Source organism: Lycorma delicatula, chromosome 3 (assembly GCF_047948215.1).
Source record: "Lycorma delicatula isolate Av1 chromosome 3, ASM4794821v1, whole genome shotgun sequence".
In the NCBI taxonomy this organism is placed as follows: Eukaryota; Metazoa; Arthropoda; class Insecta; order Hemiptera; family Fulgoridae; genus Lycorma; species Lycorma delicatula.
The window spans coordinates 52,017,997-52,045,632 of record NC_134457.1 but is presented as its reverse complement, the minus strand read 5'-3'; the positions used below and the strand labels follow the sequence as shown (position 1 = coordinate 52,045,632).

The window sequence follows — 27,636 nt, the reverse complement described above, 5'->3', positions numbered from 1 at the left end:
AAGTGCAAGCAGATATTTTGTTTTATTTTGGTTTTAGAAAGCGTGATGATGGTAACCTACCCTAAAACTTATTTCTTAATGAGGAAGGGTGCTTAACTGAACAATAACAAACCCTTTTTTCGCTTTTCCTCAATCAATTTTCATCACTAAAAAAAAAAAAAAAAAAAAAAAACATTTTTATACCTATAAAAATTATAGGTAATCAATTTTTGACACTTAATAAATAGCATTCCAAGATGCTGCCCACCAGGGCAACCTGCCCAGAGGTCCTAGCTGCAGAGGCATGCCATAGGCATGCCCTTCCAATATCTTTATAGGACCCTTAGCTGCTAAGGTGGTTTTTCATCTTAAACTGGAAAACTGGGAAAATCGTAACTTTATTACAGGTGCAATTGGAGGTTCAAAACCACCATATTTTCAAAAACTAGTAAAAAATTACTGTTTAACATCATTAAACGAAGAACTAAATTATCTAAAAAATAATGCAAGTTGTTTTGAAATCAGTTGGATAGTTTTTACATTATAAAGACTTTAAACTCAAGTATATATCATTTTGGCACCAATGATTTCATTCCTTCCTTATGTTTGAACTAAATGCCTCAAACTTAATGCCATTTCACAGTTATTTTTCAAAGTGCTTCACAATTAAAACCACTAAATTAATTTTTTTTAAATTAAATTGAATAATTTACAAAAAATAATTTATACTTTATTAATTACAAAACAGTTTAGCAGTACAAGCAAAACCAAATAACCTTAATCTTATTTCCATATTCTATTGACCATTGACAGCACACATGCACATACCTTCTATAAAAAATGAACCTTCTTTAAAAAAGAAAGATGAAGGTTTATTACCTTCTATAAAAAATGGCTGACAAAACATTAATATCATATTACAATTTTAGTATTGCAAAGGAACATATGTTTCAGTTAATTATAAATAATTAAATTTAATCATAAAAATTAAGCATGTAAAAGGTGAGGAAGCAAGATATTCAAAAGTAAACTAATTGAAAACGTTTTGAAAATAATTCAATAATAAGATGTATCCTTTTCAAGACTTTAGGAGAGGCAGCATTAGTACCTGGACTTATTACTGCAGGAGCCCCATGACAGTTCATCCTTAAGGCTTATTGAGCAAATAAAAAAACTAGCCTAGCCTAGCCTGTCCAGTTCAGTTTCAGTAAAAAAAAATCCAGCTAGAATTCTTACAGTCAAATCAGGAAAACACAATATCTCAAGAGAAGTTCTCAAGAATGTAAAAATGATTTCATTTTTGAGCCTCAAATATAAGGCAATGTGTTTGGCAGTCTCTGGGAACTAATACTCATAATAAACTAAACCTGCCACCACTTATTAAGATGTGGTACAATGAAGCTTCCATAATTGTTTTTGCTCAGTAATGAAAATAGTATTTTTCCAACCCAGTCAAGGAATCTGAAAGCCTTTTTATAACATTAAATTAGCATCTTTGCTTATTTTTTTCCAGATCATTTGTACTAAAATTTCAAGTACTCCTGATAGATTTATATTAAAAAAACCGTGTTACTTATATAGTCAAATCAATGCCATAAAAAACAGGCTCAAACATGATATAGAAAAAATTGTTGCTTTTCTAATAAGTACAAAAAACCTATTAACCTCTGTATGTTGGTGTCCTGGCAACATATGTCACCCTACAATAGGTCAAAAGTAATGTGCTGTGTACTAGAGATAATTAAAATTATTGCTATAAGAGTACATACTATCTGTTATCTGTCAAGTGAAATTACATAATATGAAATGTTAAAAATACATACGGTACTGATGAATTTCAGAAGTTTACAAAATACTACTTAAGTGTTTCAACATCAATTGATTTGTGAACTATCAGCTGCTTGAATCATTTATCACTTCATTACACTCTATAATTGATTTTATTTTTTATAAATTATTGATTTACTGATAGAATAAGCAATTGATAATAATAAGGTTGAAATAATAAGTATAATATTTGAAGAACTAAATTATAATTTTATTCATGATTTTTCTGATTTATATTCTACTATGATAATCAGTTCCTGTCTGGAGCTACCAGCCTCCCAATATAATGGAATGGGTAATGTTCATCAGATATGGTGGGTGCTGCGAAAATTAAATACTTAGGATGGACAAAAAGAACGAGCAAGCAGTTTCTACCTTGAAATTTAATGTTAGATTCAAAACTTAGTAGAAGAGAACCCTGAACACATTATTTGATCCACGCTGATTGTTGGATGTGGGACAAACTCCCTCACGCTGTTAAAAGGAATCATTATAACAAAACCAACACAAATTATATTATAACCGACATTATGGTTTCATACTTTGACAGGAGACCTCAATGAAATGGATGTTGGAACTTGGAGAAGAAAGATGACTGAAAGTGAGAGGAATGGTATTTTATTGGAGGTCAGAGCCTTAAATTGGTTGTAGCACCAAGGAGTAAGTAAGCATGACATTTCAGTTATAATTTATATTTTTATTAAGTAATAAAGAGTTATAAAAATCAGTTAAGTGGTTATTAGATCTCTTAAATTTAAGGAATAATTAAATTAACTGGATTTCAACTTTGATTCAACAGCATGACAGAAAATCCATCATAACAATGATCAGTGATGGTCCAAATTACTAATATTGATAAACCACCAATTAAGATTGTTGGTAAATAGACTTTTGTGGTATTCTTCATAAGAGTATTCTTATAATTTATAAAAAACCAGAGAGTTTTTCAGAGCAGTAAAACTAAAACAGCTCATGAATGACAGCATGAAAAGGTACTCCATACAGAAAAAATTTAACCAGAGATATTATCAGATTTTTGTTGAATCCTGTTAGCCAGCCTTTTTTTTACGAAATAACGGAACTGATACCTTTTAAAAAAATAAAGCTGTCTCGATGGTAACAATTATATACAATTGTATATAATTATATACATGCTCAGAAAATTATTTGTAACTAAAACTTTTCATACAATTTAACAAGAAGTTAAATCAACAATTTTAATTATTACACTTTACAAATATTACAGTGAATAAGTTATCACTGAGTACTACTACACATGCACATGTATGGTAGAATCATAAAAAGAGTGTTGTATGTAAAGTATCATAAGATATAGATTCAAATAAACCTATTAAAAAAAACACCTCTAAAAAAAGTCAATAATAAAATAATTTCATGAAAAATAAATTACAGACATTTGAAATAATATTATATGGAATTGCTAACCTTAATGATGTCAACAACATGAAGAGCTGATCTCCAAACAACAGGTAATACAACAGAATCCACATCATCTAAGCTATTAAAGACAGCTAAAACAACATGTTTCTTTTCATTACTGAGAAAGAATGGCGCTTTTTGACACAAATTAACAATTGCAGTAAACCAAGCGACTCTTACCTTTATAATAAACAAAACAAAGAAAAAAAATTTATTTACTTAAATATATATAATCTCCAATCCTGTTTGTAAAATGTTAAAGAAACTTTTCAAATTGCAACAAGTCTGAGAATAATTTATCCAACTACTTTTTTTGAAATATTACTTCTTTTTGATATCATAAATAAAACAAAAAAAAACAATATAATAAAATAATAATTTTCTTAATAATAAAACAAAGATTACCTCAAACATGGGAACTGTTTAGTAATTATGCACTTAAACAGAAAATACATTTTTTTTATTCTTTACTTTGAATGGCTTACTTCCTTAATCTTCACACACAATTCTGGTTTATTATCATTAAATCTGTAAATTCAGGTATCAGGATTAAACATTTCAATAATATATAACTTTCCATATTAAGTTCAGAGAAAAAATTTAAAGTGTAGGTTTAAACTGGTTAGACGCATTTTACATTAAACTGTATTCACATATCTAAAAAATTAAACACTTATAGGCAATAATTTTCACTAAATACTATAAAATTACTATGATCTACTACCAGGGCTAGCAGTTAGATTTCCAACAAATGTATGACAAATAGCTAATATGACTTAATCACATAAAATTATATAAAAATATTAAACAACAGGAAAAAAATAACTTCCTATAAAAACAAAAAAATAAAATATATCTGAAAGTTTAGTTTCAGTTTACTAACAACCATGTAAAATGAACACATTTAATTTGCTTAGACAGTGATACATCAATAATCAATTTAATAATATCCAGATTCTACAGTATTAGAAAGTAATACAGAAACTAAGTAACTGAGTCAATCCATTTGATGTGACCCATGGGTGGTTGCTTGACAAATAAAAAAAATTGAAACTTACCCACTTGTTTCCTACATGTCTCAGGACCTTAAAAAAATTTAAAAAAAAATTTTTTTATGCTGTTTACCTGTGGCAGCCATTTTTGTTATGGTGCGCACACCCTATTTTTGTGATTGTAAAGGTATACAGAAAAAATCATAACTAAAAAACTACTGATCCTGGAAGAATGAAACAAAAAGCAATTTAATCATATTTTCTCAAGGCAAAAAATTGGTCTAGTGATTTATTTACCTATCTCTCTTCTTTCTATGAGAAAATTTCCAATAAAGTTGAACAAGAAAAATGGTGAAATTCCACTTTTGTAACTTTTTTCAAGAGGCAGGGATGGCATACAGAGTTTAAATTATTATTTTTATAAATATACGTATATGTTAGTAGTTTTATCATAAATAATATTAATGGTGATATATACTTATCCCTAAATTTTTATGAATTTTTGAAAACTAATTTTTTAAAAAATTCAAATTACTCTGCTGGGGCTGGTGATAAAAATCTCAAATTTGCACAACTTGCAGTGTTTCTGTAGATGTTTACGGAAAATAAAAATGTTTCTTGTGTATTGTACTAATAAAAAAGTATCTTTCAAAAAACATGAAACATCTGTTAAAAGCGATATCACTTTGACTCACTAAATATGTGCTCAAAGGAGGTTTCTTGTCTTCTTTACACTTTACATTATTTATATATTTTTTTATGTTTAAGCCCTATGTTGTTGAGGTTGAAGTCTTCAATATTTTTAAAATAAGTTTTTTTAAAATTATTAATGATAGGTTGTAGTTTAATTATAACTTTACCAGTAACCTAATACAATTTTGATTCAAAAATGCTTGTAAAACTTACTCAAACTGAGATTTCAATGAGTAGCCTACATCTTATTTCAAAAATTCATTTTTATATTGGTTTATTTTTGAAAAACACTACTGAAGAAAAAATAAATTGTAGCAAAATTTTAGTTATTTTTCAATGAAATAGCCTGTTTTTGTAGCAATGAAAGTTTACTATTTAGTGAGGTTAACCAATAGCTGTGATATCTCTTCTGATAATTCTCTTGAAACTGTGTGAGAATGACCCGTTACTGAAAATAGTTAGTTGATGGAAGTGATACACCCGAAATGCTACAAGCAGGATCAAATTGTTCAATATTGTGATGTGGGGCAATGTATTGCTCTTGTCTTTGCATTCATTTAGTTCTTTGTTCTGCAGAGAAAAAATACTTTTGAAACAGTTAACACAGACTTTCTTGGAACTAAGTTTAAATTTGGAAAAGTGTGTTCTTTAAGAGCTTGCTCTAATGTTATTTGTCTTAAGTTTTTCTTAACTGTTTTTATGAGTTCTCAAAGGTCACAACAGAATTGTCCATACAGGTGCCTGAATTTTGACAAAAGCTTTTTTCTTGATATTTACAAACACTAGTGACATCTGAATTAACACATAAAAAAATAAGTTGTTGGTTTTCATCACTGAATTCACAAATTTTAATGAGTTCTTTTGGCACTGTACCATACACTGTTTTATGACACTCTTCATTCACATAAATTTCTATGGAACATTGTTCTTCCATTTATGTGAAATTACTTGAAAATAATGTAAAAATATAACTGATTTTAAAATTTGCATATTTAATATTAAGCAAAACTTATTTTAATAAACACATCCAAACGCAAGATGAAATTTGCATCCTGTACACTGTAAAGATATGAACAGGTCACTGACTAATGTCAGACTGACCAGTCTGTAACTGCAAAGCTAAATGATGCAACTTTCAAAGATCTGTTTGTTTTCCCAATATAAATTTTATTGCATTCATTACATTTAATTTTATATATTCCTTCTAAATCCTCTCCATCACTTTTATTATTCCTTAAATATTTTATAATATGGTTATTTTGGTTTGTAAGCTTTTTATCAGTACATCAGTAATCTTTTCTATTATTTAATTTGTATAACTGTATTCAAAGAAAAACTGTTAATAGTCTGTGTGTTATTTTCTTGTTGCAATTGTGTAAAATTATCATGGTACTTAATTCTCTGCTTTCTGTATACCTTTTCTATAACCCAAATACCTAAACCATTAAATACTGGTGTTTGTTGAATTACATCTATTTCCTTCTCAAGTTTGTTACCACTATTCCTTGTATAATTTAAAGCTCTAAAAAACAAGTTTTTATATCTACCAATTTTTTGTGACCATGGGTGCATGGGTGGATGAGTGATGGTCAATTTGCATGTATTGTAATATCATTCGTTGTGGGTTTTCTATAGACTGATGTTTTTATAACATTGCTTTCATTTATTTCAATCTCAATATCTAAAAAAATGTATTTTATATTCTTTTCCATTTAGCATGCATGTAAATTTTAAATTATCGTTATAATTATTAAGTTTATTCAAAATGATCAAATGTTCATTATTTATAACTCTCTCTTTTTCCTGTTTAGCCTCCGGTAACTACCGTTTAGATAATTCTTCAGAGGATGAATGAGGATGATATGTATAATAAAACTTTGTGCACACTACACCATGAACTAAAATATTTTCAAAATACTGTATAAAAATTTCAGACAATCGCAGAAATAGGTGAACCATAGGTAAACCCCTTATCTGTAAATAACACTTGTTCTCATATTGGAAATAATTTTGGAGACAAATATTCCTCACAATGTGATCAAAGAATCTGTAAACTCCCAAGTTTCCTTATAATAGGTTTTAAAATTATTTCTATTGTCTTACCAACCGCTATACTAGTGTACATGTTGGTATCTAACTTACCATTTTAGTGTTAGAATTAACTTTAATACAATTTAACTTATTTACTACATCGTAACCATTCTTAACACCATACTAATAGTCAAGGATTCATTTTTATTCTAAGAATTTTGGCTACTACTTTAGTTATAAAATATGAAGATGCTGTCCTGAAATTTATTAACCATCTTAATAGGTGTATTTACTTTTTATGTAACTTTGGTAATCCAGTAAGTTTTGGGGGTGGTTGTACATATGGGTATAACCTTGAGTGACAACTTAATTTTTAAATTTCTGTTTGTGGAGTCTTTAAAATCATTTTCTTCCATGTAATTATCCAAAGTTCTTTGTACTTATTTTTATACTCTGTGAATTAGTTTTATCTGATTTCAACAATATTATATCATTATCATTAAGCCTATTTTTTAATTTGCTTACCTCAAATTTTGTTATCATTTGTTTATTAACTATGTTATGATTCTTTATATTATTTTTTATATTATGGCCAATCACATTCCTTTTGATTATTATTAAAAAATCTTAATTAACTAATTTATATCTATGCTATTTTGACATTAGAAAACCTGAGTTATGAAATTTTATTATATACATATACAAATTTTGATATATGAATAAAACTTACAATACTTGCACTATGTTTAGCAAATTTCCAGAATTTTGAATTTCCAATTAACTTTTTATTAAGTTCTTCTGCTTTCAATAACTGCTCTTCTGGAAGTTTACTTAAATAAAATGCATACCCATGTAAACTGCTAACTACAACTCTCTGGTACTTTGTTTCCATCTCTTCCGGTGTTGTAACTCTGGAAAAAATATTAAAAAAAGTAATTGAAAACGAAATAAAATTAAAAAAGCAATCCAGAATGTTCCATAATAAAAAAAATACACAAATAAATGAAATAATTTAAACTAAGGTCAATACTTTGAATGTAAGCAGTGTGGTCTAATACCTTTCAGGAATCTTCTAGTTACATCATTAAAAAACATGATGAAATGTGGTAATACCTTCTTACAATTATTAAATATCAAATGAATTGCCTTCAAAATAATGCAGTTCTTTCTTCCAAAGGACTTTTCAATGCTAATTAGCTGCACCTTTGTATATGGTATGTATTTAAAAAAAGTAAGAAAACTCATTAATTAATTGAGTTACATACTCTGTTATGTCCGTTCATTTAAATACTTTATTTTAGTTATAGTTACTTTACTTTATATATAGTTACTTTACTAAGTTAATCATTCATTGTACATTGTGATTTCTATATAATTTTGTTAGTTATTTTCAAAGCAAAACCAAAAATCTTTAAAATGTAAGCAAGCATGTGTGACAATTGGTTGATATTTGTTAATGTTATGTATTTTCTACAACCTATATGCATTTTTTAAATTTTATGTAGTCTCTTCAACAAGTGCAGGTGCACAGCCGCTACCATGTACCAGATGATTTTTGTACTGAGCTCACTCAACTTTCTTTTTCAGCTTATTGAAAACCATCATATCCAAAACAGATAACACATTTTTAAAATTTAGAGAACACTTACTGCAACTGACATACTTATTGATGACATGTGTGTGTGTATATATATATATATATATATATATATATATATATATATATATATATATATATATATATATATATATATATATATATATATATAATAAATCTACACTGGACAAAAAACCAAATTTCTTAATATGTTATCTTAAATACCTGGTAAACACATTTCTACACACCCACTTTAATAACAAGATAAATTACAGAACAAAATAAAAGTACATAATACTAACATATATTAACCAATTAATATAAAGTTAGTAACAATTTCAACAAAAAAGAATAATGTGCCACTTTAAAAAACAAAATAACAGCAAAAAATATTCTGTTTAAAATAAAATGTAGAAAACTAGCAGAAAAGAATATTAACAGCACAGGTGTATATAAAGAAAACTACATAGATTGAACTAAATATAATTAATACAATAGACAAGACAGGACACATTCACCCGCATGTACATTAACATTAGTCACCGTTACATAAAACAATCAAGCTTACAAATCACTTCATAAAAATGAGACATATACAAAGACATTACCCACAAATTTTATACATAAAAACAGACTTCAACATCCTGAAATGTAATGTTTATGAAAATACAAAATTTGACTAAATATAATGTTAAATGAACAAATGCAAAACCATACATCAAATATATTATTCAATTAAATGCCTAATATTTTTAATACATACCATTAACAAGAGCACTACCCATTACTCCAATAAAGAAAGTGCTGCTAATTAACTACTAATAATTCTGAAAGGTACTTTGGGAAAAAGAATTCCTTTACCTGACAGCAAAGTTGTTTGATTTTTAATAAATTAAAAAATTTTTTTTTCAGTTCCTTAGAATAGAATTTTTTTAGCAATTCATTCATATCAGAATGTTCTCTAAAATTATAAACAACTATAACATTTTTCAATTGAAATCTGAATAAGAGTTTTCAGTAATTTATAATTATTTATTAAACAGACCTACCAGTTACTGAAGAAAATTGATGTAGGATGCAATAGGCATTTTAATAGTTAACAGTTGTCACAACCACTACGTACAGTGTAGTTTTTTATATACTGGGCAAGAGTTTCCTACTGTTGGTTTAGCACATACAAGGTCTGTAAATAAAGTAATGAGACTGGCTCAGAAAGATTTTTATTTACAATCCACTTATACATGGACTCTAGTACCTTTAAAATAGTTCCCTTGGGAAGTCACGCAATGTTTCAAATGGTTTTCCCACTCTTCATAGCAGTGTTGGAACTCAGAAACCGGAATATCCTTCAGATGGTCAGTAACATTTTTTAAATGTTTTCTACTGTTCCAAAATGGTGTCCTTTGAGGTGTTTTCTTAAAGTCGGGAACAGGAAAAGGTCGCAGGGACTCAAGTCAAGTGAATAAGGTGATTGAGGAACTACAGGAATGTTTTTCTTTGCCAAAAACTCATTAATTGAGGGTGCATTGTCATGATGCAGCATCTAGTTGTCTTTGATGGTTAGTCTCACGCAGGCAACTATTTTCCGCGCAGTCTTTCTAGAATTTCTCAGTAAACATACTGATTTACAGTCTGTCCTGTAGGCAAAAACTCCTTATGGACAATGCCATTACCATCAAAAAAACAAATTAGCATGGTTTTGATTTGCTCATTTTTGCTTTTTTGGGACGTGGTGAGTTTGAAGTGTGCCACTCCTTGCTCTGGCATTTTGTTTCTGGGTTGTACTCAAATATCCAAGGATCATCACCAGTAATATTTTTTAGAAAATCAGGGTCAGTTTCAATTTGCGCTATGAGTAGAAGATCACGGCACACTTCACCCTGTTGTTTTCCTGTTCAACAGTGAGGTTTTTTTTGTGTAATTTTGCACAAACTTTTTTCATGTCCAATTCGTTTGTCAATTTGATGGACTATGATGTGGTTCAAATTCAATTGTTCTGCAATCATTCTGACAGTTAATTGCCAGTCATACAATATCAAGTCTCTGATTCACTTAGCATTGTTGTTACTTTTTGACGTTAACTGTCTTTCAGAGCATGAATTGTCTGCAACTGATTCCTGGCCATCTGAAAATACTTTAAACCACCTAAAAACCTGGGTTCATGACAGATATCTCCATACACCCTTTTCAATTTTGAAAAAGTTTCAGTAGCATTCTCACTAATTTAACACAAAACTTGATTTACAGACCTAATATGATCGGTTTTAGAATCACTGGAAACAAAACTTCCCCATAAGAGTTTTAACATCAGCCACAGAACTGCGATAGAATCTCCAAATAACCATGAACTTGAACTGTGGTGTTTTTTAATATTTTTCATACATATTGCAAGTTGTTTTTTTCTATTCTTAAACTTTTACATAAACTGCTGATTTATTGATACAATTCATGTTTTGATTCTTCTAATTAAATTTCACTTTTTTTATAAGCTATGAAATAAATTTGGCAAATGTGATATTACAGAACAACTAACTTAAAACAGAATTTGCATGATCTCAATATAGAATTTATTACTTAATCATTAAATTTTTTATGCTATCATAAAATCTTTCTGAAATCCACATTCCAGGCTTGAAGGATCCTCTGTTCTTGATAAAAATACATGCAATTGCCATAGAGAAAAAAAATTTCTAAATCTATTCCAACAACTTTAATGGTTTGTCCTAGAGATTTATTTGTTAGGTGAAAGCTGCTTTAACTGGAAATTGCAGTGTTTTATATCAGATAGGAAAGTTGAAAAGAATGAGGAATTTTTGGATAACTTGCCTTTACTCACAGCTTTTAATAACCTTAGCCTTAACTGTAAATTTTTTCAAAACATGATTCAAAGTACAGGTTACGTCTCGTACTATTACTAAGATACAGAGGGTCCAGATATATATATATATATATATATGGAGGTAACCTAGCCAGTTCCTGAAAATTAAAAAAGTAAATAAGAAATTCAACAAAATCGTCTTCATTTAAATTGATATCAATATGGATTTGTAGATACTTTCTCCTCATAATTAATTTCTTTCAAAACATGGTATTTAATAAAATTTGCACTTATTTTTTGTTGTTAGTGTCCTTAATAAAATTAATTAGCCATTTTAGATTTCAGATCTTGAATGTTTTTATAAATTTCTGAATAAGTGAATTAAAATTTTTAATTATGTTTTCTTCCTGAAAAGGTTAATAATAATAAATACCTTTTTTAAGCCACTATACATTCATCCCACGCTTACTGGGAACATTTTGCAATGACATCTCTGGAGAATTTTCTATGTTACACAATGTAATCATCTTTGTAATCATAATAATCATTTTGGTTAACAATTGAAAATATAGAATCATTCATTAAATGTCATTTCCTGGTTAAAAGAGGCTCATAAATTTTAACAGAATCATTAAGCTCAGTAATGCTGTATGAGGTTTTATAGAAATTGTATTTATTTTCTATGTTTACATCATTAAGTACTGATGACAGTTGGGCTCTGGGAGACTATTTTTATTATTATTCTTTGACTGTCTGCAGATTGATCATCTTCACGTATCCCATAAATTTTTTAGCAGAAAATGTCACAGTTAATGGCAACATAACAATTTCTTGATAGCGCTAGGGATCTATAAATTGCTGACTTACTGAGCCAAACCTAAAAATGTTGGCTGTTTTTTTTTACCAAGCTCAGGGCAGTGAAAGCTGCTTGGAATGTTTTATGATAAACACCATTAATTGTTTTTAAGTGGCTGAAGGATAAAGTCCCCTGAACATTAAGTAAAAACATTCATAAAACGAAGCCTTTTGATGTCCTTAAATATCTACAAGTTTGATAAGTTAAGATTTTGTCGTTTTAATCCAAAACTGAAAAACATATTCAGAGTCCTTATTAATATATTTCCAGATATAATGGGAGTACAAAAAAGAATGCTTGGGTTTTAATTTGTTGCATTTCTTGGATGAGGTGTACTGTGTTGATTTAAATATCAAAGGGCAAAAAGAATAGTTTTAGTTGTGCATAAATATAGATTTGATTCCCTACCTTTTTCCTTTACAGCCCCACTAGCAAAGATGGCAACTCCTGAACAGAAAGCCAAGTGGTTTTGCAACTTGTTAAATATGAATCTGTAATTACAGTTCAATGTGCATTCTGTAGAAAGATTAACTGTGATCAAGTGCCAATAACATTCGTTGATGACAAAATCAGCCTGAAGTGACAGCATCTCTTTATAATGGGACCAGTACAGGACAACCAAGGGTGTCTGAAGAAATGTTATATCAGAGACTCTTTCCTGCATAGTCCTAAAAATATCTGTAGGAAGGCCCATCGCGTACTAGCAATGCTGGTGGTGGTAAGGAAAAGCTTACATATTTCCATATCATTTACAACTTTAAAAGTTTTGAAACCTACAAACTACACTGTGTGGACCAACTTCATGATTGAAATGTTGCACCATGAAGATGATGACTTTCTGATTGTATTGTGTTTAGTGATGAGTCAAAATTTAACCTTAGTGGAAAAGTTTATATGTCTGTATCTAGAAGTAGGAAAATCTCCATAACTTTTACAATGTGAAAGGGACTCCCCAAAAATAAATGTTTTCTGTGCAATACCCTAAGGACAAGATTATGACCCATTCTTCATTGCTGAAACAAGCGTAGCAAGAGTTGCTATTTGGATATACTGTGTACATGTCTCTTTCCTCAACTGCAAGATGGACCAGAGAATTTTATTTGGCAACAAGATGCTAATATCTTATCTGCTTTATGTGCTGGTTTAACTCTCCTATTGGTTGGATGTATGTCATGTGACTTATGCTCTAGCAAAAGTGCTCACATTGATCACTTATTGGGAACAACTATAAGAGTTACTTTTTCATTTTATTTGAGATTCATTACTCTCAGTCAAAGTTTAAGAACTATTAGATAACTTTCAAACCCCAATATTCTTTTTTTATGCCCTGTATTTAATAGTTTTTAAAAGCAGGCATGTATTCATAATCATCAATTATTTTATTAAAAGTAAAAGAAGTAATTTCAAATGTCAAATTATGGGATCACAAATTTGAAAGAAAATGATCCGATTTTGAATATGTTTCTAAAATAAAACGTTGAAATGTATCTGGTGGCTTTCAGATTTCAGGCAATTTAGCTTTTCCACTATAACATCAAACTGGAATTTCTCTCTCTATATCATCTTTTACCTTTCCCGTGAACATATGTTACATCTAATTGCCCTGAATTTAGTGATTTGTTATTTTCATATAAAATATATGAATTGGAATCAAACAAGGACGTGAACTTGATATTCAAATCCAGATTTATGATTTCATCACGTTTGGACTCTTTACTGATTTGTAATAAATTCATTATTAGAATCCTGCAGATAATTACTATGCTTTGAAATTTGTTTTTTTGCTGGCCATACATCTACTAATTAATAATTTTTAGAGCCAGGTTTTTTTTTATTTGAAAACTTTGCAAGAGTAATAAATCGTTGGGCCAATTAGAAATCTTTTTCTAAAATTTGAGCAAAATTTAACTATATAATCTGCTTGTCTGACATTCACTATTTACATCAATGAGGTAATTTTCACTAGATGATCTCTGTTCAAAACCAAAGGTGTACCAACAGCAGTTGTGAAAATGCCATATGAGTACAAATCTTGCTGAGTTATCAGAAGATAAAAACAACATTTCTATGTTTGGGATGCTGAATTTTAATGATTATAAATTTCACTGTCATACAATTTTAATAATTATCTTACACTCTATGATCATTTAAGGCTGTCATACCTCACCTCCTTTTATTGCACGACTATAGAAAATGTAAATTCAGTGGCCTACAGATCCAACATAAATTTAATTTTAAATTATTTTTGTCATAAACTTAATTGGTACTATTCAGGTCTTTGAAACAGCAGAACATTTTGAAGGAAAGATATGAAGTGTGATTCAATAATATTTAGAAATCAATTTTAAGCAATCAAAAGATATTTATGCACACATTAGAAACAAATTAAGTTCATGAATACACTTATACATTATTTAAAAAAATAAAACAAATAAACTGGGAAATGATAAGCAAAACCAATATATTAAGATTGAAATGCACAAATCCCAAATATTATAGTATTATAAGAAATAAAATTCTTGTGTTAAAATTTATTTAAAATAGAATGTAAATACAAAAACAGAAAAATAGATATTTCAAATATAGTAGAGAAGAAGGAATAAAAAGAAAAAATGTTGATTTACATTAGAAGTTAAACATTACTAAACAATCAATTCAGTTGTTTTTAATAGTCAGGAATTTTTAATGTATTTTTAATATTATGTAAAAATAATAAACAAAAATATACTGTTATAAATACTGGTTTTAAATGTATAATATGAAAAATTCTTACACAGACACAAATTACAAAAAAATTAAACTGTAAGGCTGATGACCCAACACTAGTCTGATGTGTGATTTACAAGCACATATAGTTTCACTATATGCAACACTGTATGGCAGATATATTGTAAACAGAATGAAATATGATTATATGAATCATATAATATACACTGACAAAAAGAAATAAACAATGACTAATTCTCATATAATTAAATCTGTATAACCAAAAAATTATTTTAGAAACATTACATCTAATAAATAGTAATGCATTTTACTTCACAAATGACCTATTAAATATAATACCATATGAATTAAAAAATCAAAATTATCAAAAAAAACTTATCCCTTAATTATCAATTAAAACTTACTTTGGACTACTTAATGTTTGAGCAGTCTGATTAATAAGATTATCAATAATATAATTCAAAATTTCTTCCTGACAAAATATTATAGCTTCTGTTAATTTATTTGGAGGAAAGGTCTCCTGTAAAAGAACAAGAAATTAAACATACATGAAATAGTAAAAACATAATATTTTATTGAAATATAAGAGGTGGAGAAATTAACTATTTTAAAACAGGAATTTAGGCACTACTTATTGACAGTATCACATGATTTTCTATATTTCAGATCACCAAGGAGTTGCATGAATGATCAAAGTGTACAGAAATAACTATTTATTCTAACTATTACAACAATTCAGTGGTAATTGTATATGCAGTTCATTTTATGTGTGTCTCATATTGCAACTTTGTAAATGATACAAAACTACTAGATTGATCTAAGTCTGTACAGAGAGAACTATTGGAGGATTACATATAATTTCATAATCTCAAGGAGGTTCACTCCAAGGCATGCTACAGCTTTCAACTAGTTAAAAAGTTTTATAAAGATGAGTTAAATCTTCATTTCTATCAAATTTAAGTAATAGAGTTAATGGTGTTAAGTTGTAGAACATGGTCTATATTTTGAAATGATGGTTGAGATGATGAAATGAATTAAAACATATTCTTCTTGAATAATTAAATTTTATCTGTCACATTAGACATTTTTTGAATATCAAGAAATGCAAGTCACATTAGACTGATGAATAAATGACACATTAGTCAGAATAATACCATTGAACAGTATCAATAAAAACTATAAGCAACATTAGACTTCTAAATACAACTAACTACTAAATAAAACTAGTCACATTAGACTACGAATGAAATGTTACATTAAACAAATCATGACCGCACTGAGTGAGATCCGGCTCTCTAATGTCGTACGAGACTAACTCGTCGGTCAGCACTAGTAGATGCTAGAGTGCAGCACCAACCGGCTCAACATGGAACAGAAGAAATGGATAGTATAAGTTATAACTACAATGAACAATAAAAACTATACAGTTCAGTTAAATATTTGTCAGAATGACCCTAATATAAGGAAGCAAGTCCTATTCCTAGTTTGGTAGGAATACTCTTTTTCATGGATATCTTTGCAATACAGATGATACAAGAGATTCTAGATAAAAATTGTTGAAGGCACATCCTCTAATGGGCAACCAGGAAAAAATCAAATTCTAACCCTATAAATGAATATAATAAAATTGATACAAGAAATAGAGGTTCAATCAAAACTAGTGAAAAAAATTTTATATTTTGAAAAAAATATTAATATATTTACAGACCATCTTATGTCTCCACCTGAAACATCATTACAGTTTAAAAGTTAAGTTAAAATTTTAATAATGCTGTTTTAAACTGCCTATTATTAAAGTTTTCTTTTTATTTACTTTTTAAAACCAGATTTTGTTTCCAGATATTTCCAATACTGAATTTATTCCTGTTTTGATTTAAAATTATAATACAGTATTTTTCTGTTATGTTTTGGTCTCTTCTTTTTTTTAATAAAAATCAAATTTTTTAAACACTCTTTCATGTTCACTTGACATTATTTACATATTTTCTCAGAATTAAATTCTTCACAAATTTTGTTGGAAAATTTTAATTTTACTATAATTTAATAGTTTTCAACATCAAACCTAAAAAATTATGTTTTAGAACATCAATTTTTTACTAGATATACAATTCTGAGACTTGTTTTATTCAATTTTTCAGGTCACAAACCATACATAATAGTCAAAATATTCACCCCTTAATTAAAGCTCCAAGAATTTTCAGTATGACTGCATTTTACCCTTATAGCAGAAATTAAGGTAACATTTTTGATAAGCTGTAACTAGAAATTGAAGCATTTCTAAGTCCATGTCTTTTATCAACATTTTCTTTATTTTCACTTGTAGAACAAAAACTTTTTCTGGCAACACTTGCAAATTTCAGCTGCTGGCAAATAAACAGTGCAACATGTAAAAAAGAGTGACCCATACAATTACAAATTACATTCATCTTACCTGAAATGATAAAGAAGCTGCCGATGCAGCTGGAGGATATGTATCATATTGAGAAGTAAACCATGCTCCAGCTATTACCTTTAAATATGGTGCAATACTTCGTCCAACACTTGACACCTATAAATAAAATATCAACATCCAAATTAAACATACATTTCTTTAAGAAAAAAAAAAATAGTTATATCTAAAAGATTCAGAGGCCACTGACAAAAACTGGAGTATATAAAGCAAAATGTTATTTTACCAGTTACATTTACATTGAAAAGAAAAGCAAACACATTAAAATAATTCTTCAACACGAGAACAAAAAAATATATTACAATTTTAAATTTTGTGTAAAATATCACTTCATAAAAATAACAAACCCGGTCTAAAACTTCCTTATTATTATCCAGAATTTGATGAATGTTTCTCTGTAATTTAAATTTACAACAGCACTACATATCACATGCAATCCACAAGTATGTGGTGCACAGTCAAGTGGCAGTTGCATCGTATGCATATTGGTGCATGTCTTGCTGACATGAAGTACTCGTGTGTGACTCTAGTATGTCCTAACCGCAATCTACAGAGGACCACTTCCTCATGCAGAAAATTCAGCATGAGGAGTCCCATGGCATCAACAGTAGCTGTTCAGTCACCACTTTCCTTGAAAAGACTGTTTTATACAATTAATAAAGTCAACAGCAGCAACAAGGGTGGTAAAAGGAGATTGATTACATGCATTTTTGCAGCAGAATCTGCATGTTCATTACCTGGAATTCCCACGTGACTAGGAATCCAACAGAAACTCACTTGTGTGTTGCAATGGTTCAACTCAGCGATTGTTATAGATTTTAGTGACTGAAACATATAATTTTAGAGTAAAAATCGTCTAAAGCTTGGAGTGCACTACAAGAGTCGCTACAAATAAGGATATTTTGGTACTTAGGGTTAATAATATTCACAGCTTTATTTATAGCATATAGTTCAGCAGTAAATATACTTGTAATACCAGGTAGACCAAACATGTAAGTTCTATCATTGACAACAAATGCATAACCAATGGTATCATTCTGTTTCAATCCATTAGTGTATAATACTGCATTTTGGGTTTATCTTGGAGAGAATACAGTGAAACATTTACTATAAGACAACATTTAGAACATTTGGTGATGTTGATCTTTTATTGTATATCATAAGGCCAAACATAAAAATTATAAGGTTGATTCCACACTGGGGATAAGAGCATGATGTGTTGGAAAAATAGGTGTGTTGACATTTATAAGGTGTAGTAGACGTCGGGTACGTACACCTACAGGTGCAGTACAACATGGATGGTCCTAATATCTTTGTAAATTAGGATTCCCAAGGAGTGAGTCATAAGCCGGGTGATTTGGCTGTCCTTTGAGACAGGCAAAATAAGATGCTAAAAGTTGGTCCCATCTATCCCAAAGTGATGGCTCAACCACAATCAAGTAAGCTTGTGACAGGGCTTGATCTAAATGCACCTGAGGCAAACCAAAGGAAAGCAAGATGTACAGCATCCAGCATTTTAAGCACGGTATGATGCGCTGAAGAGTAGGCGACATAACCATGATCTAAATGGAAACAAAATAAGGAATAATAAAAACATATCATACACGACTGATTGGCTCCCCAATTGGTGTTGCCAAGGACACACATCATATCTAACAGTTTGTATTACATTACAATGTTAAACATCCTCTTATTTTTCATCTAAATGCAAATATTACAAAACTGATGATTATTAATGCTGGGCATTTGAATCTTGCATTTGGGTGTTCAATTAACACATCATTCTTTATGTCAGAAATATTGGATTATAAATGATAAAGAGAATTATTTATTTCTTCTATAATTTATAAATGTATGATATGCTTTCGATATAATGCAAAAAGCCTCATATAACAGCTTGGTCAGTTACAATCTTTCAGAGTTATTCCTTCCTGACCATTCTCTACATGTGCAGTAGATTATGGCAGTCCAATTATGATTTGTTAAGGTAGGCAGAGGTCTAAGACCTTAAGTAAATCTTATATAACGCTTTTTACTAAAACTATTCACTTACAATTAGTTTTCATGGTTTACGGGAAAGTGCAATCAAAAGCGTTAAATTTTATATGCATGGTGTAATTGGACAAACGATCCTTCATTTTGAGTAATTATATACTGTTTCAACACAAATTGAAGCCTGTCTCAATTCCCATACTATCTTCGCTATTTCAACAGATCACAGAGATCCAGAACCTCTATCTTCAGGACACTTTCTCATAAGATGGTCTACTACTCACTTCCTTACCTGAACCTAATTACTAAAAAATTAAAATTAATCACTTAGGTTGTTGGCAATTACTCTGAAAATTTATACAATCTATCTGGAGACGATGGTCTAAGAACTATTTAGATTACTTACAGCAATGCAATAAATGGAATTTTACTTCCCGTAATCTTTGTGTTGCAGATTTAGTAATAGTTACCAATGAAAATTCTTCACTCACGCATTGGAAACATGAAATTGTCATCCAGCTTTACCCAGGCACTGACAACCTAGTAAGAGTTGTTGATTTACAAACAGTTAATGGTCCATTAAAAAGACCTGTGTATAAATTATAACTTACCAATCCCAAATGATTGATTTAAATAATATTTTTTATTGATTTAATTATTTTCATACTATTGTTCTTATAATATGACTGATAACGTGCTTATAAATATTATATTAATATTTATAACCTAACATATTTGTATTAATTTAATTATGATTTCACTGCCATGCTATAACTGGAAGTTTTTAAGTAAATGCCACTTTTTATTCCCTCCATTAACTATTTTTTTCTATTGTCAATACATTCATATACATGCTAATTTGGACATAAAAAGCGAAGTCTCACTGGTGATACGGTGGCATTCTCCAAAGTGTTTTGCAAATAAAGTATGCAACCCACAATACAACCAATGCTTTGAAGTTAGTAGGTTAAAGTTCATTATACTTTGAATTTTCGTTTGATTTTCCTCATTGTTTTTAAGCAGTTTTAACAATAAAACGTTAAAGGAATAAATAAATAATAAACACAATATTCATTTACTGCATTTTAATTATTCAAGGCCATGATTTTTATAATTTTATAAGCATTTTTATATATGAAAATTTTGAAGGCAATCTGGGCAAAGTTCAGGCTCATCTGCACATTTGGGATAAAAATAACTTGTCAGTTGTTTTTTCCCAAGCTTGCTACACATTCTACATCTTAGTCCAGCTACTCTGCCGTCTTTTGTTGTTTTTTTTCAATTTGTTTAGGCATGTGATCAGCCATATGTGCACGTCTGGATAATATACTTATTTCATTGTCTTTATTTTTTATTAAGCCTTTAATTATTTTAAGAATAAAATTATAATTTAATTTCTCACTTCCATATCTATTGTAAAGCAGAAGTAACTGAAATACATGGATGGCAACTTTTTTATATCAACAAATTGTTTTGCGTTCACATGTATAATATGCCAACATCTGATCAATGTGATCAATTTCATCCATATAGTTTTTATATTGTGCAATTACTAAAAGCTTCTGCATTTGCTTTCCATATCGGTTTGTGACCCTCGTTATGCCTTCAAATCAACGTCACATCTCTTTTATCCTTCAATTTCAAAATTGATACCCCACTGTTTATTCATCACTTTCATTTCACCCTTCTTTAGTTTGCTTATAACATGTCACATGGGTTTCCAGATCTGTTGATCCTAACAGTACCAGTTAACAGTGTTTTTCTTTGCAGAAGTTCTTTAGTTAGAACTACACTTGTGTAAAAGTTGGTCTATATACAAACTGCATCCGCAGTCTAAGAAAGGTTCTGTAAGTTTTAAAACAACTTTCTTGGTATTACCCATATCCTAAACTTCTTTGTTGCCAGCGCCAGTATATACTAGAAGATTTAGAACAGGTCTAACAGACTCGGTAATCATGTAAACCTTCACACCATAGTATTAGATTCATCTAATGATAATTGTTGCGTAGGATAATAAATTTCTGACATTTATTATTAAAGTACAAAATGACAGGACAAACCTTTCCTAATCTGTCAGTCACATCATGTGTACGCGAATCATTTGCTGGACTGAAATGAAGTGTTCTCAATATTAACAATAATTTATTTCTCAACATTTTTTTGAAAATTGGATTTGAAACAATGGATCTGTCCTCCAATAATCTTCCAGTTTGTTTATTTTAATAATTCTCATGTGAAATAACAAGCCCAAAAATATTTTTAACTCATCTGTTGTTATATCTTTCCATTTTGCAACGCGTGAATGTTCAGTCATGCTAGAAGAAAGAAAAACAGTCTTGGCATGTAGATTTGTTTCTCTTATAATTAAGTCATAAAATTTATTATCAAACAGAATATTGAAAATATCCAAGGGTTTTACTTTCTAAATCACAAAGAAAACACTATTTCCAGTAAATGCAATAGATTGGATTGAAGGCTGATCTAACCATAAATCACATATGAAACGTTTGAACTTGGACTGACATATCTTATGGTGACAACTGATAAATACATGCATATCAGGCATGTTTCGACCACTAGAGTAAGATGTCTCTAAATCATCATTGTTAGATAAATTATAAGAAGGGTTCCCAATTCACAAGTTCATTGTCAGTTAATTCATTTTCAGAAAATTCACTTTGTGATACAAACAATTTAGAAGCTTTTCAATTTTATTCTCCGGTATTATTTCACGTGAACAAGTTGGCTGATTGACCATTTCAAGTAAGAATATATAATAGATAATAAGAATTAATCACAATTAATGAATCTTCAAAACTAATAAAAACAGAACTACTAAACTTAATAAAATAAATATAAAAAACAATGAAAATCTAACACAAAGATAGAACAAGTACACAATGACCACACCCAAATGCTTCTGTCTAAGGCTATTTGCAGTGAGACTGCAAATAGCCTTAGACCAAAACCACATGACATCTAGAGAGAAAAGACATGAACACATGTATTTATAATGAATTTAGTAGCATTAGATCCCAATTGATTGGTAAAGTAACTTAGAGACAAGAGAACTGAGTCTCACCAATGAGATGGGAGCAGTTTTGTAAAATCAATGGGTTAGAGCCAATCGACGGTAGAGCCAATGGGTTAGTGGGTCCATTAAAATGACCTGTGCATAAATTGTACCTATTATCAATCTCAAATGATTGATTTAAATAATATTTTTAAGTAATATTTTTTACTGATTTAATTTTTTTCATACTATTGTTCTTATAATATGACTGTTAACATGCTCATAAATATTGTATTAATATTTACCACCTAATTTATATTAATTTAATTATGATTTCAGATCTATATTATACATTATATGATTATGAACTGTTTTAGATATTAGGTGCAATAACACCAGTACTGATTTACTGATCTTAAGGATTAGGGTTCCCTAGATCTATTTAATATTAATGTGATTGTAGTTTCAAACTATTATAGATTAAAATATTGTATTATTATTTATTTAAAATACTGATTATTATCATTATTTGATGTTATGTTATGACTAATTATTATTCAAAATACTATTACGAGCTTTTTAATTAATTTATTATAATCACAAATGAGTGTAAATACAATTTCAACACTGTGAATGAAAGTGAAGCACACTGAAGATTGCTCTACAGAAAAGGATTGCAAGTATAATATTATAATAAAGGAGAAAGATTTTTCATACAAGCATTCATTTTCAGCAACAATCACATTATAATTTAGTTTTTTCCTTCACCAAGCTTCTCTTATATGAAGCCCATGAAAACTGTTTCCTCTTTGTCATATGGCATCTAATTAATCTTTAATTAATATACCACTCATTCTTTCAACTTACAAGCATAATCACTCTATGCAGCTATTAGTTTTTTGGAAGTCTTTTCATTTTAAATATTAACAAAATTGGAAATTTTCTGCCACTAAATTTAGCATTAAGCCAAACCACACTTTCTCTCCTCCTACTATTTTTATCAAAATATGAAGGCAAAATTGGACAACAGTTTTTTCTAAGATCATGAAATAATCTTTAAGTCATTTTCTTGTACGTCATGATACTTTTTGTCAAGACTAACAAATATGTATTCTTACTTTTATTAGAGCTCAATCTACAATAAGCAGATACTTACCTTTAAAACGTTTAATTAAAGTTATTCTATTACTATAAAACTTTCAGTTCAGTTCAATTAATTTCCATGCAAGAATTTATTTATCTAATAGAGAGTGTGCCTAGTGGAAATGTGGACAATGATACGATGACAGCAGCTTGATGAAGAGCCTACTATCTTCTTACCATTTACAAATTATCACACATACTAGATTTTTTGATCATACTTTTATTTACCTGACAATCCCTATTTATGGAAATATACTCATAACTTGGCACTACAACCTAAAAGGGGAGAACATTGGTTCAATAAAGCCAATTGTTCACAGGTACTGACACTAAGGTTAGGTTATGTTAGAAGTGGCCAATATTAAAAATTACATTATAAAAGAGAGAGAGAAATAAATATACTTCTTCTTCTTCTTCTTCTTCTTTTAAGCGCCCTCTACTCTACTTACGGTCGGTGGCCCACGTAGTCAGCTCCAAACATGATGCTGTAGCATGGAAAGCTTCCTCCAACGTGCAGTTGTACAATCTTCAAATATCCTTCAGCCATGAATTCTTCCGCCTCGTAACAGATTTTTTACCTTGTATCTTCCCTTCAATTATGAGTTGTAACAACTGGTAACCTCTCGCTTCTCATAATGTGCCCTAGATATTGAGTCTTTCTTTCCTTTATAGTGGGCAGCAGTTCTTTTTGCTTCCTCATCCAATGAAGAACTTCATTATTTAAAATTTTCAGAACCCAAGGTATGCACAAGAGACGACAATACAAATACTTTTCAAAAGCATTAAGTCTCTTCTCCATACTTAGATTAAGGGTCTAACTTTCACAACCATAGAAAAAATGGAGAAGATGTAACAATGAATCATTCAAATTCTCAGCTGCAGAAATAAATACAGTACTGTACTTTTAATCAAGCACACCATCCAATTTGACAGTGTAAAATACCTGTACACTGTAAATGGCTGGAAAGTCACCATACCACTAATGACTGAACAATAATTTATAATTGTACAATTTTTTTTATTGGATCAGGTTGCAATAACTTATAGAAGTCGAAAAGTAGAAATAAAGTAAACATTCAAGCCAAAATGACAATAACAGAAGTAGTTACAATGTTAAAGAGAAGAATTGCAGAGAGCACAGGTCATTTACTCAAAGTAGTGATGAAATATATTATCTAGTTGATTTAAAACATTAATATTTAACTGAATAATAAAAATACTTAGCCATATTGTTTTTGGAAATCCTATAACAATCAGATTATTACATATTAAATAATAGTAATACGGTTTCTATCAATATAGAGATTTCTGACCACTACATCAAAATCAAAAGACATAAATTCAGACATCAATAATGATCTGCATTTCTCAACACTAATTTTATTCACATAATTTTTCTTATTAAAATTCATATACAGTAGCATGCAAATTAATCCGAACACAGATGTTATTAAAAAGTAACTATTTAGAAAAAAAAATCATACCTATACAATTTGTGAATATCTAGTAATTAATGTCCTTCACTCTTCATCACTTCATATACATGATTTGGCATTGATTCAACAGATTTACTATACATATTTTTGATTTCTTCATTGTGAAACCAATATTATTGCGTTAATGAGGTCAATTTTTGTAGTACAATTCATTTTTGAGTCATTTTTTGACTATTGCCCAAAAATTTTCAATTGGGTTTAAGTTTGGGGAGTAGCATGGGCATGGGAGCACATTAATATTTCATTCTTCAAAAAACTGTCCTACTTTTTTGGCATTATGGCATTATGGCAATTTTCTTTGGAGGTGTTGTCACCCTTCCCTTCAGAATCTTGATATACCCATCTCTTTTCAAGATACTAGCTTTGATACTCCTACCTTTGTTGAAAAGGTCTTTGTCCTTTACATCATTGTATTCACACTCCCAACAATTATTCCCACCTCTGAGGTAATTAGTGAACAAAAGTCTTCAAATGTGAAACAACCCTAGAACATTTTTTTCTGGGGATGATAACTGATTATTGGATTTGAGCTGGTGATGTATTTTCATCTGATGCTTTTCTAACATATAGAACATTTTGTGAGTATTTTATTTTGGTATTAACTTTTTGCCTATTTTTTTTATTTTATTCAATAGCCTGAATGTTGTCATTACTGATGCTGGTCCGCAGACAACATTCGTAACTTTCATTCTCTACTCACACATCACACCACTTCAAAATTTTCTGACCCAATCAAACATTTGAGTTTTTGACAGGGTTCAGAGTTTTTGACAGGCGCAGTTCAGATCTCTGAACTGCGCCTGGAGTCGAGTCAAAATTTCATAAGATTTGAACCTTCATTGGTGAGAAAACAGATTTGTTGCACATTGGACCTTCTGCTCAGATATTCTGATGCTGACAAGGAAATATGAGCTATGAGCATAGCTGGCCAATTGCTCCCCTCCACATATATCCTACTAATTACCTGCATCCCCCTACCACATTTACTGTTCTTCCTCAGTCTGCATAGCAAAATACCAATATATATTTGAATAAGCCTTGTATATTCAAGACACACAGAACAAAAATTATGAATTGTAATAGAAAACAAAATAAGACTTACAAAACACTATTTATAACATGCAAATTATTAAATAACAAAACAACATTAACCTCACATTACAAACAACTTAAAGAATGGATGTGGTCAAGCAATGTAACCAAAACACAGAAATAAACAAAAAATTCTATGTGTTTAGACTAATTTTGACGCTGCTGTGTAAAGTCTTTGTATAACATTAAGTAAAGAATAAAAAAAGGCAAAAATATGAGTTACGCAAAAATTAATTATCTCCCTTAATGTTTCGTAAGATGAACTATAAAAAATACTTACAACAGCCCTGTGAGCATTGTGTGCAGCCTCTCTAACACGATGTTCAGTATCACTTGCCAAAACACAATATAAACGAGGCCAAAATGGCAGGACTGCTTTTACAGCAGCTGGTTCTGATTCTGAACATAACTGCCCAAATTCATTTAATGCCTGAAAAATGAAACAATAGTTAGAATACTGATATTAAGAAAATAAAGGTAAATAAGCAGCTGAAAATAATTATTAAATCTAAAAAATTGATTTTGTGACAATGATTTTTTGTATTTAATATAAATTTTCTCAAAACTGATTAGATACAGTTCTGGGACCTATTTATTCATGTCCTGTTTAACATTTCAGTTCAATAACCATGAAATCACCAAATTCAGTCCTTAATTAAGTTCCACAAATTTTTAGAATGGCTCATTTTACCCTAGAGCAGAAACCAGGACAAAATGTTTTGCTAGCTCTTAACTCAGAAACAAAATATTTTCAAAGCAGTTTTTTATTAATTTTTTTCTTTATTTTCACTAGTAGAACAAGTGTTGAAATACTTTCCATTTCTTCATGTAATAACCTATACTTTTCCTTTTCTTTTGGTAAAGTAATTACAAGAGACCTAAAACAAGCTCAACGTTTCATGTTAGCAATAGAATTAGTTAGCAGTATACTTCAATGTGCGATTTCAACTTTCTGTAATCTGTAAACATTAAATCAACCCAAACCAAGTAGATAAATTATTTAAATCTTAAACAAGTTAGACATTCTAAAAATCCTTCTTTCTCTTCATTTTTATTTTGAAATTCACTGAACTTCGCTAAAAATTGGATGTCATATATAAAACTGAAATTACTCATGCAGTTTCAAGAATGCAAACCAGTTATCCAAACAAATGCACGTACTTAAAAAGTTCAACTAACTTTTGCAAACATGATTCCTGTGTAGTTATATTAATTCACATGTTAATTAAAATTAATATTAATAAAAATAATTTTATTTAAAATGGGAAAAAACTGACTTTTTTTTCAAAGTCATTTAACTGTTTAACTCCATCCAATCCCATTTCAGTATCACCTGGTTTACACCTTGTTATATACTAATTTACTGTACAATATTTAGAAAACTGTTTTTTCACTTTGCAGGTTTTATAAAACAAAAAAGATTAAAAAGTTTTCATGAATGATTTCAATGCATGTAACTTGTATATATTCAAATGTTAGTGACTAATGCAA

General features: G+C 29.4%; 1 protein-coding gene across 1 annotated transcript in view; it reads right to left on the bottom strand.

The window, feature by feature from the left end:
- Ltn1 (E3 ubiquitin-protein ligase listerin) overlaps window positions 1-27,636 on the bottom strand; it is a 101,720-nt gene that overhangs the window by 65,293 nt on the left and 8,791 nt on the right. The window contains exons 3-7 of the mRNA XM_075359820.1: window positions 26,426-26,575; window positions 17,392-17,508; window positions 15,365-15,480; window positions 7,693-7,873; window positions 3,253-3,426 (exon numbers count right to left, since the gene is read on the bottom strand). Of these exons, the coding sequence (XP_075215935.1) occupies window positions 3,253-3,426; window positions 7,693-7,873; window positions 15,365-15,480; window positions 17,392-17,508; window positions 26,426-26,575 (738 nt within the window). The remainder of the gene's footprint in view (window positions 1-3,252; window positions 3,427-7,692; window positions 7,874-15,364; window positions 15,481-17,391; window positions 17,509-26,425; window positions 26,576-27,636) is intronic.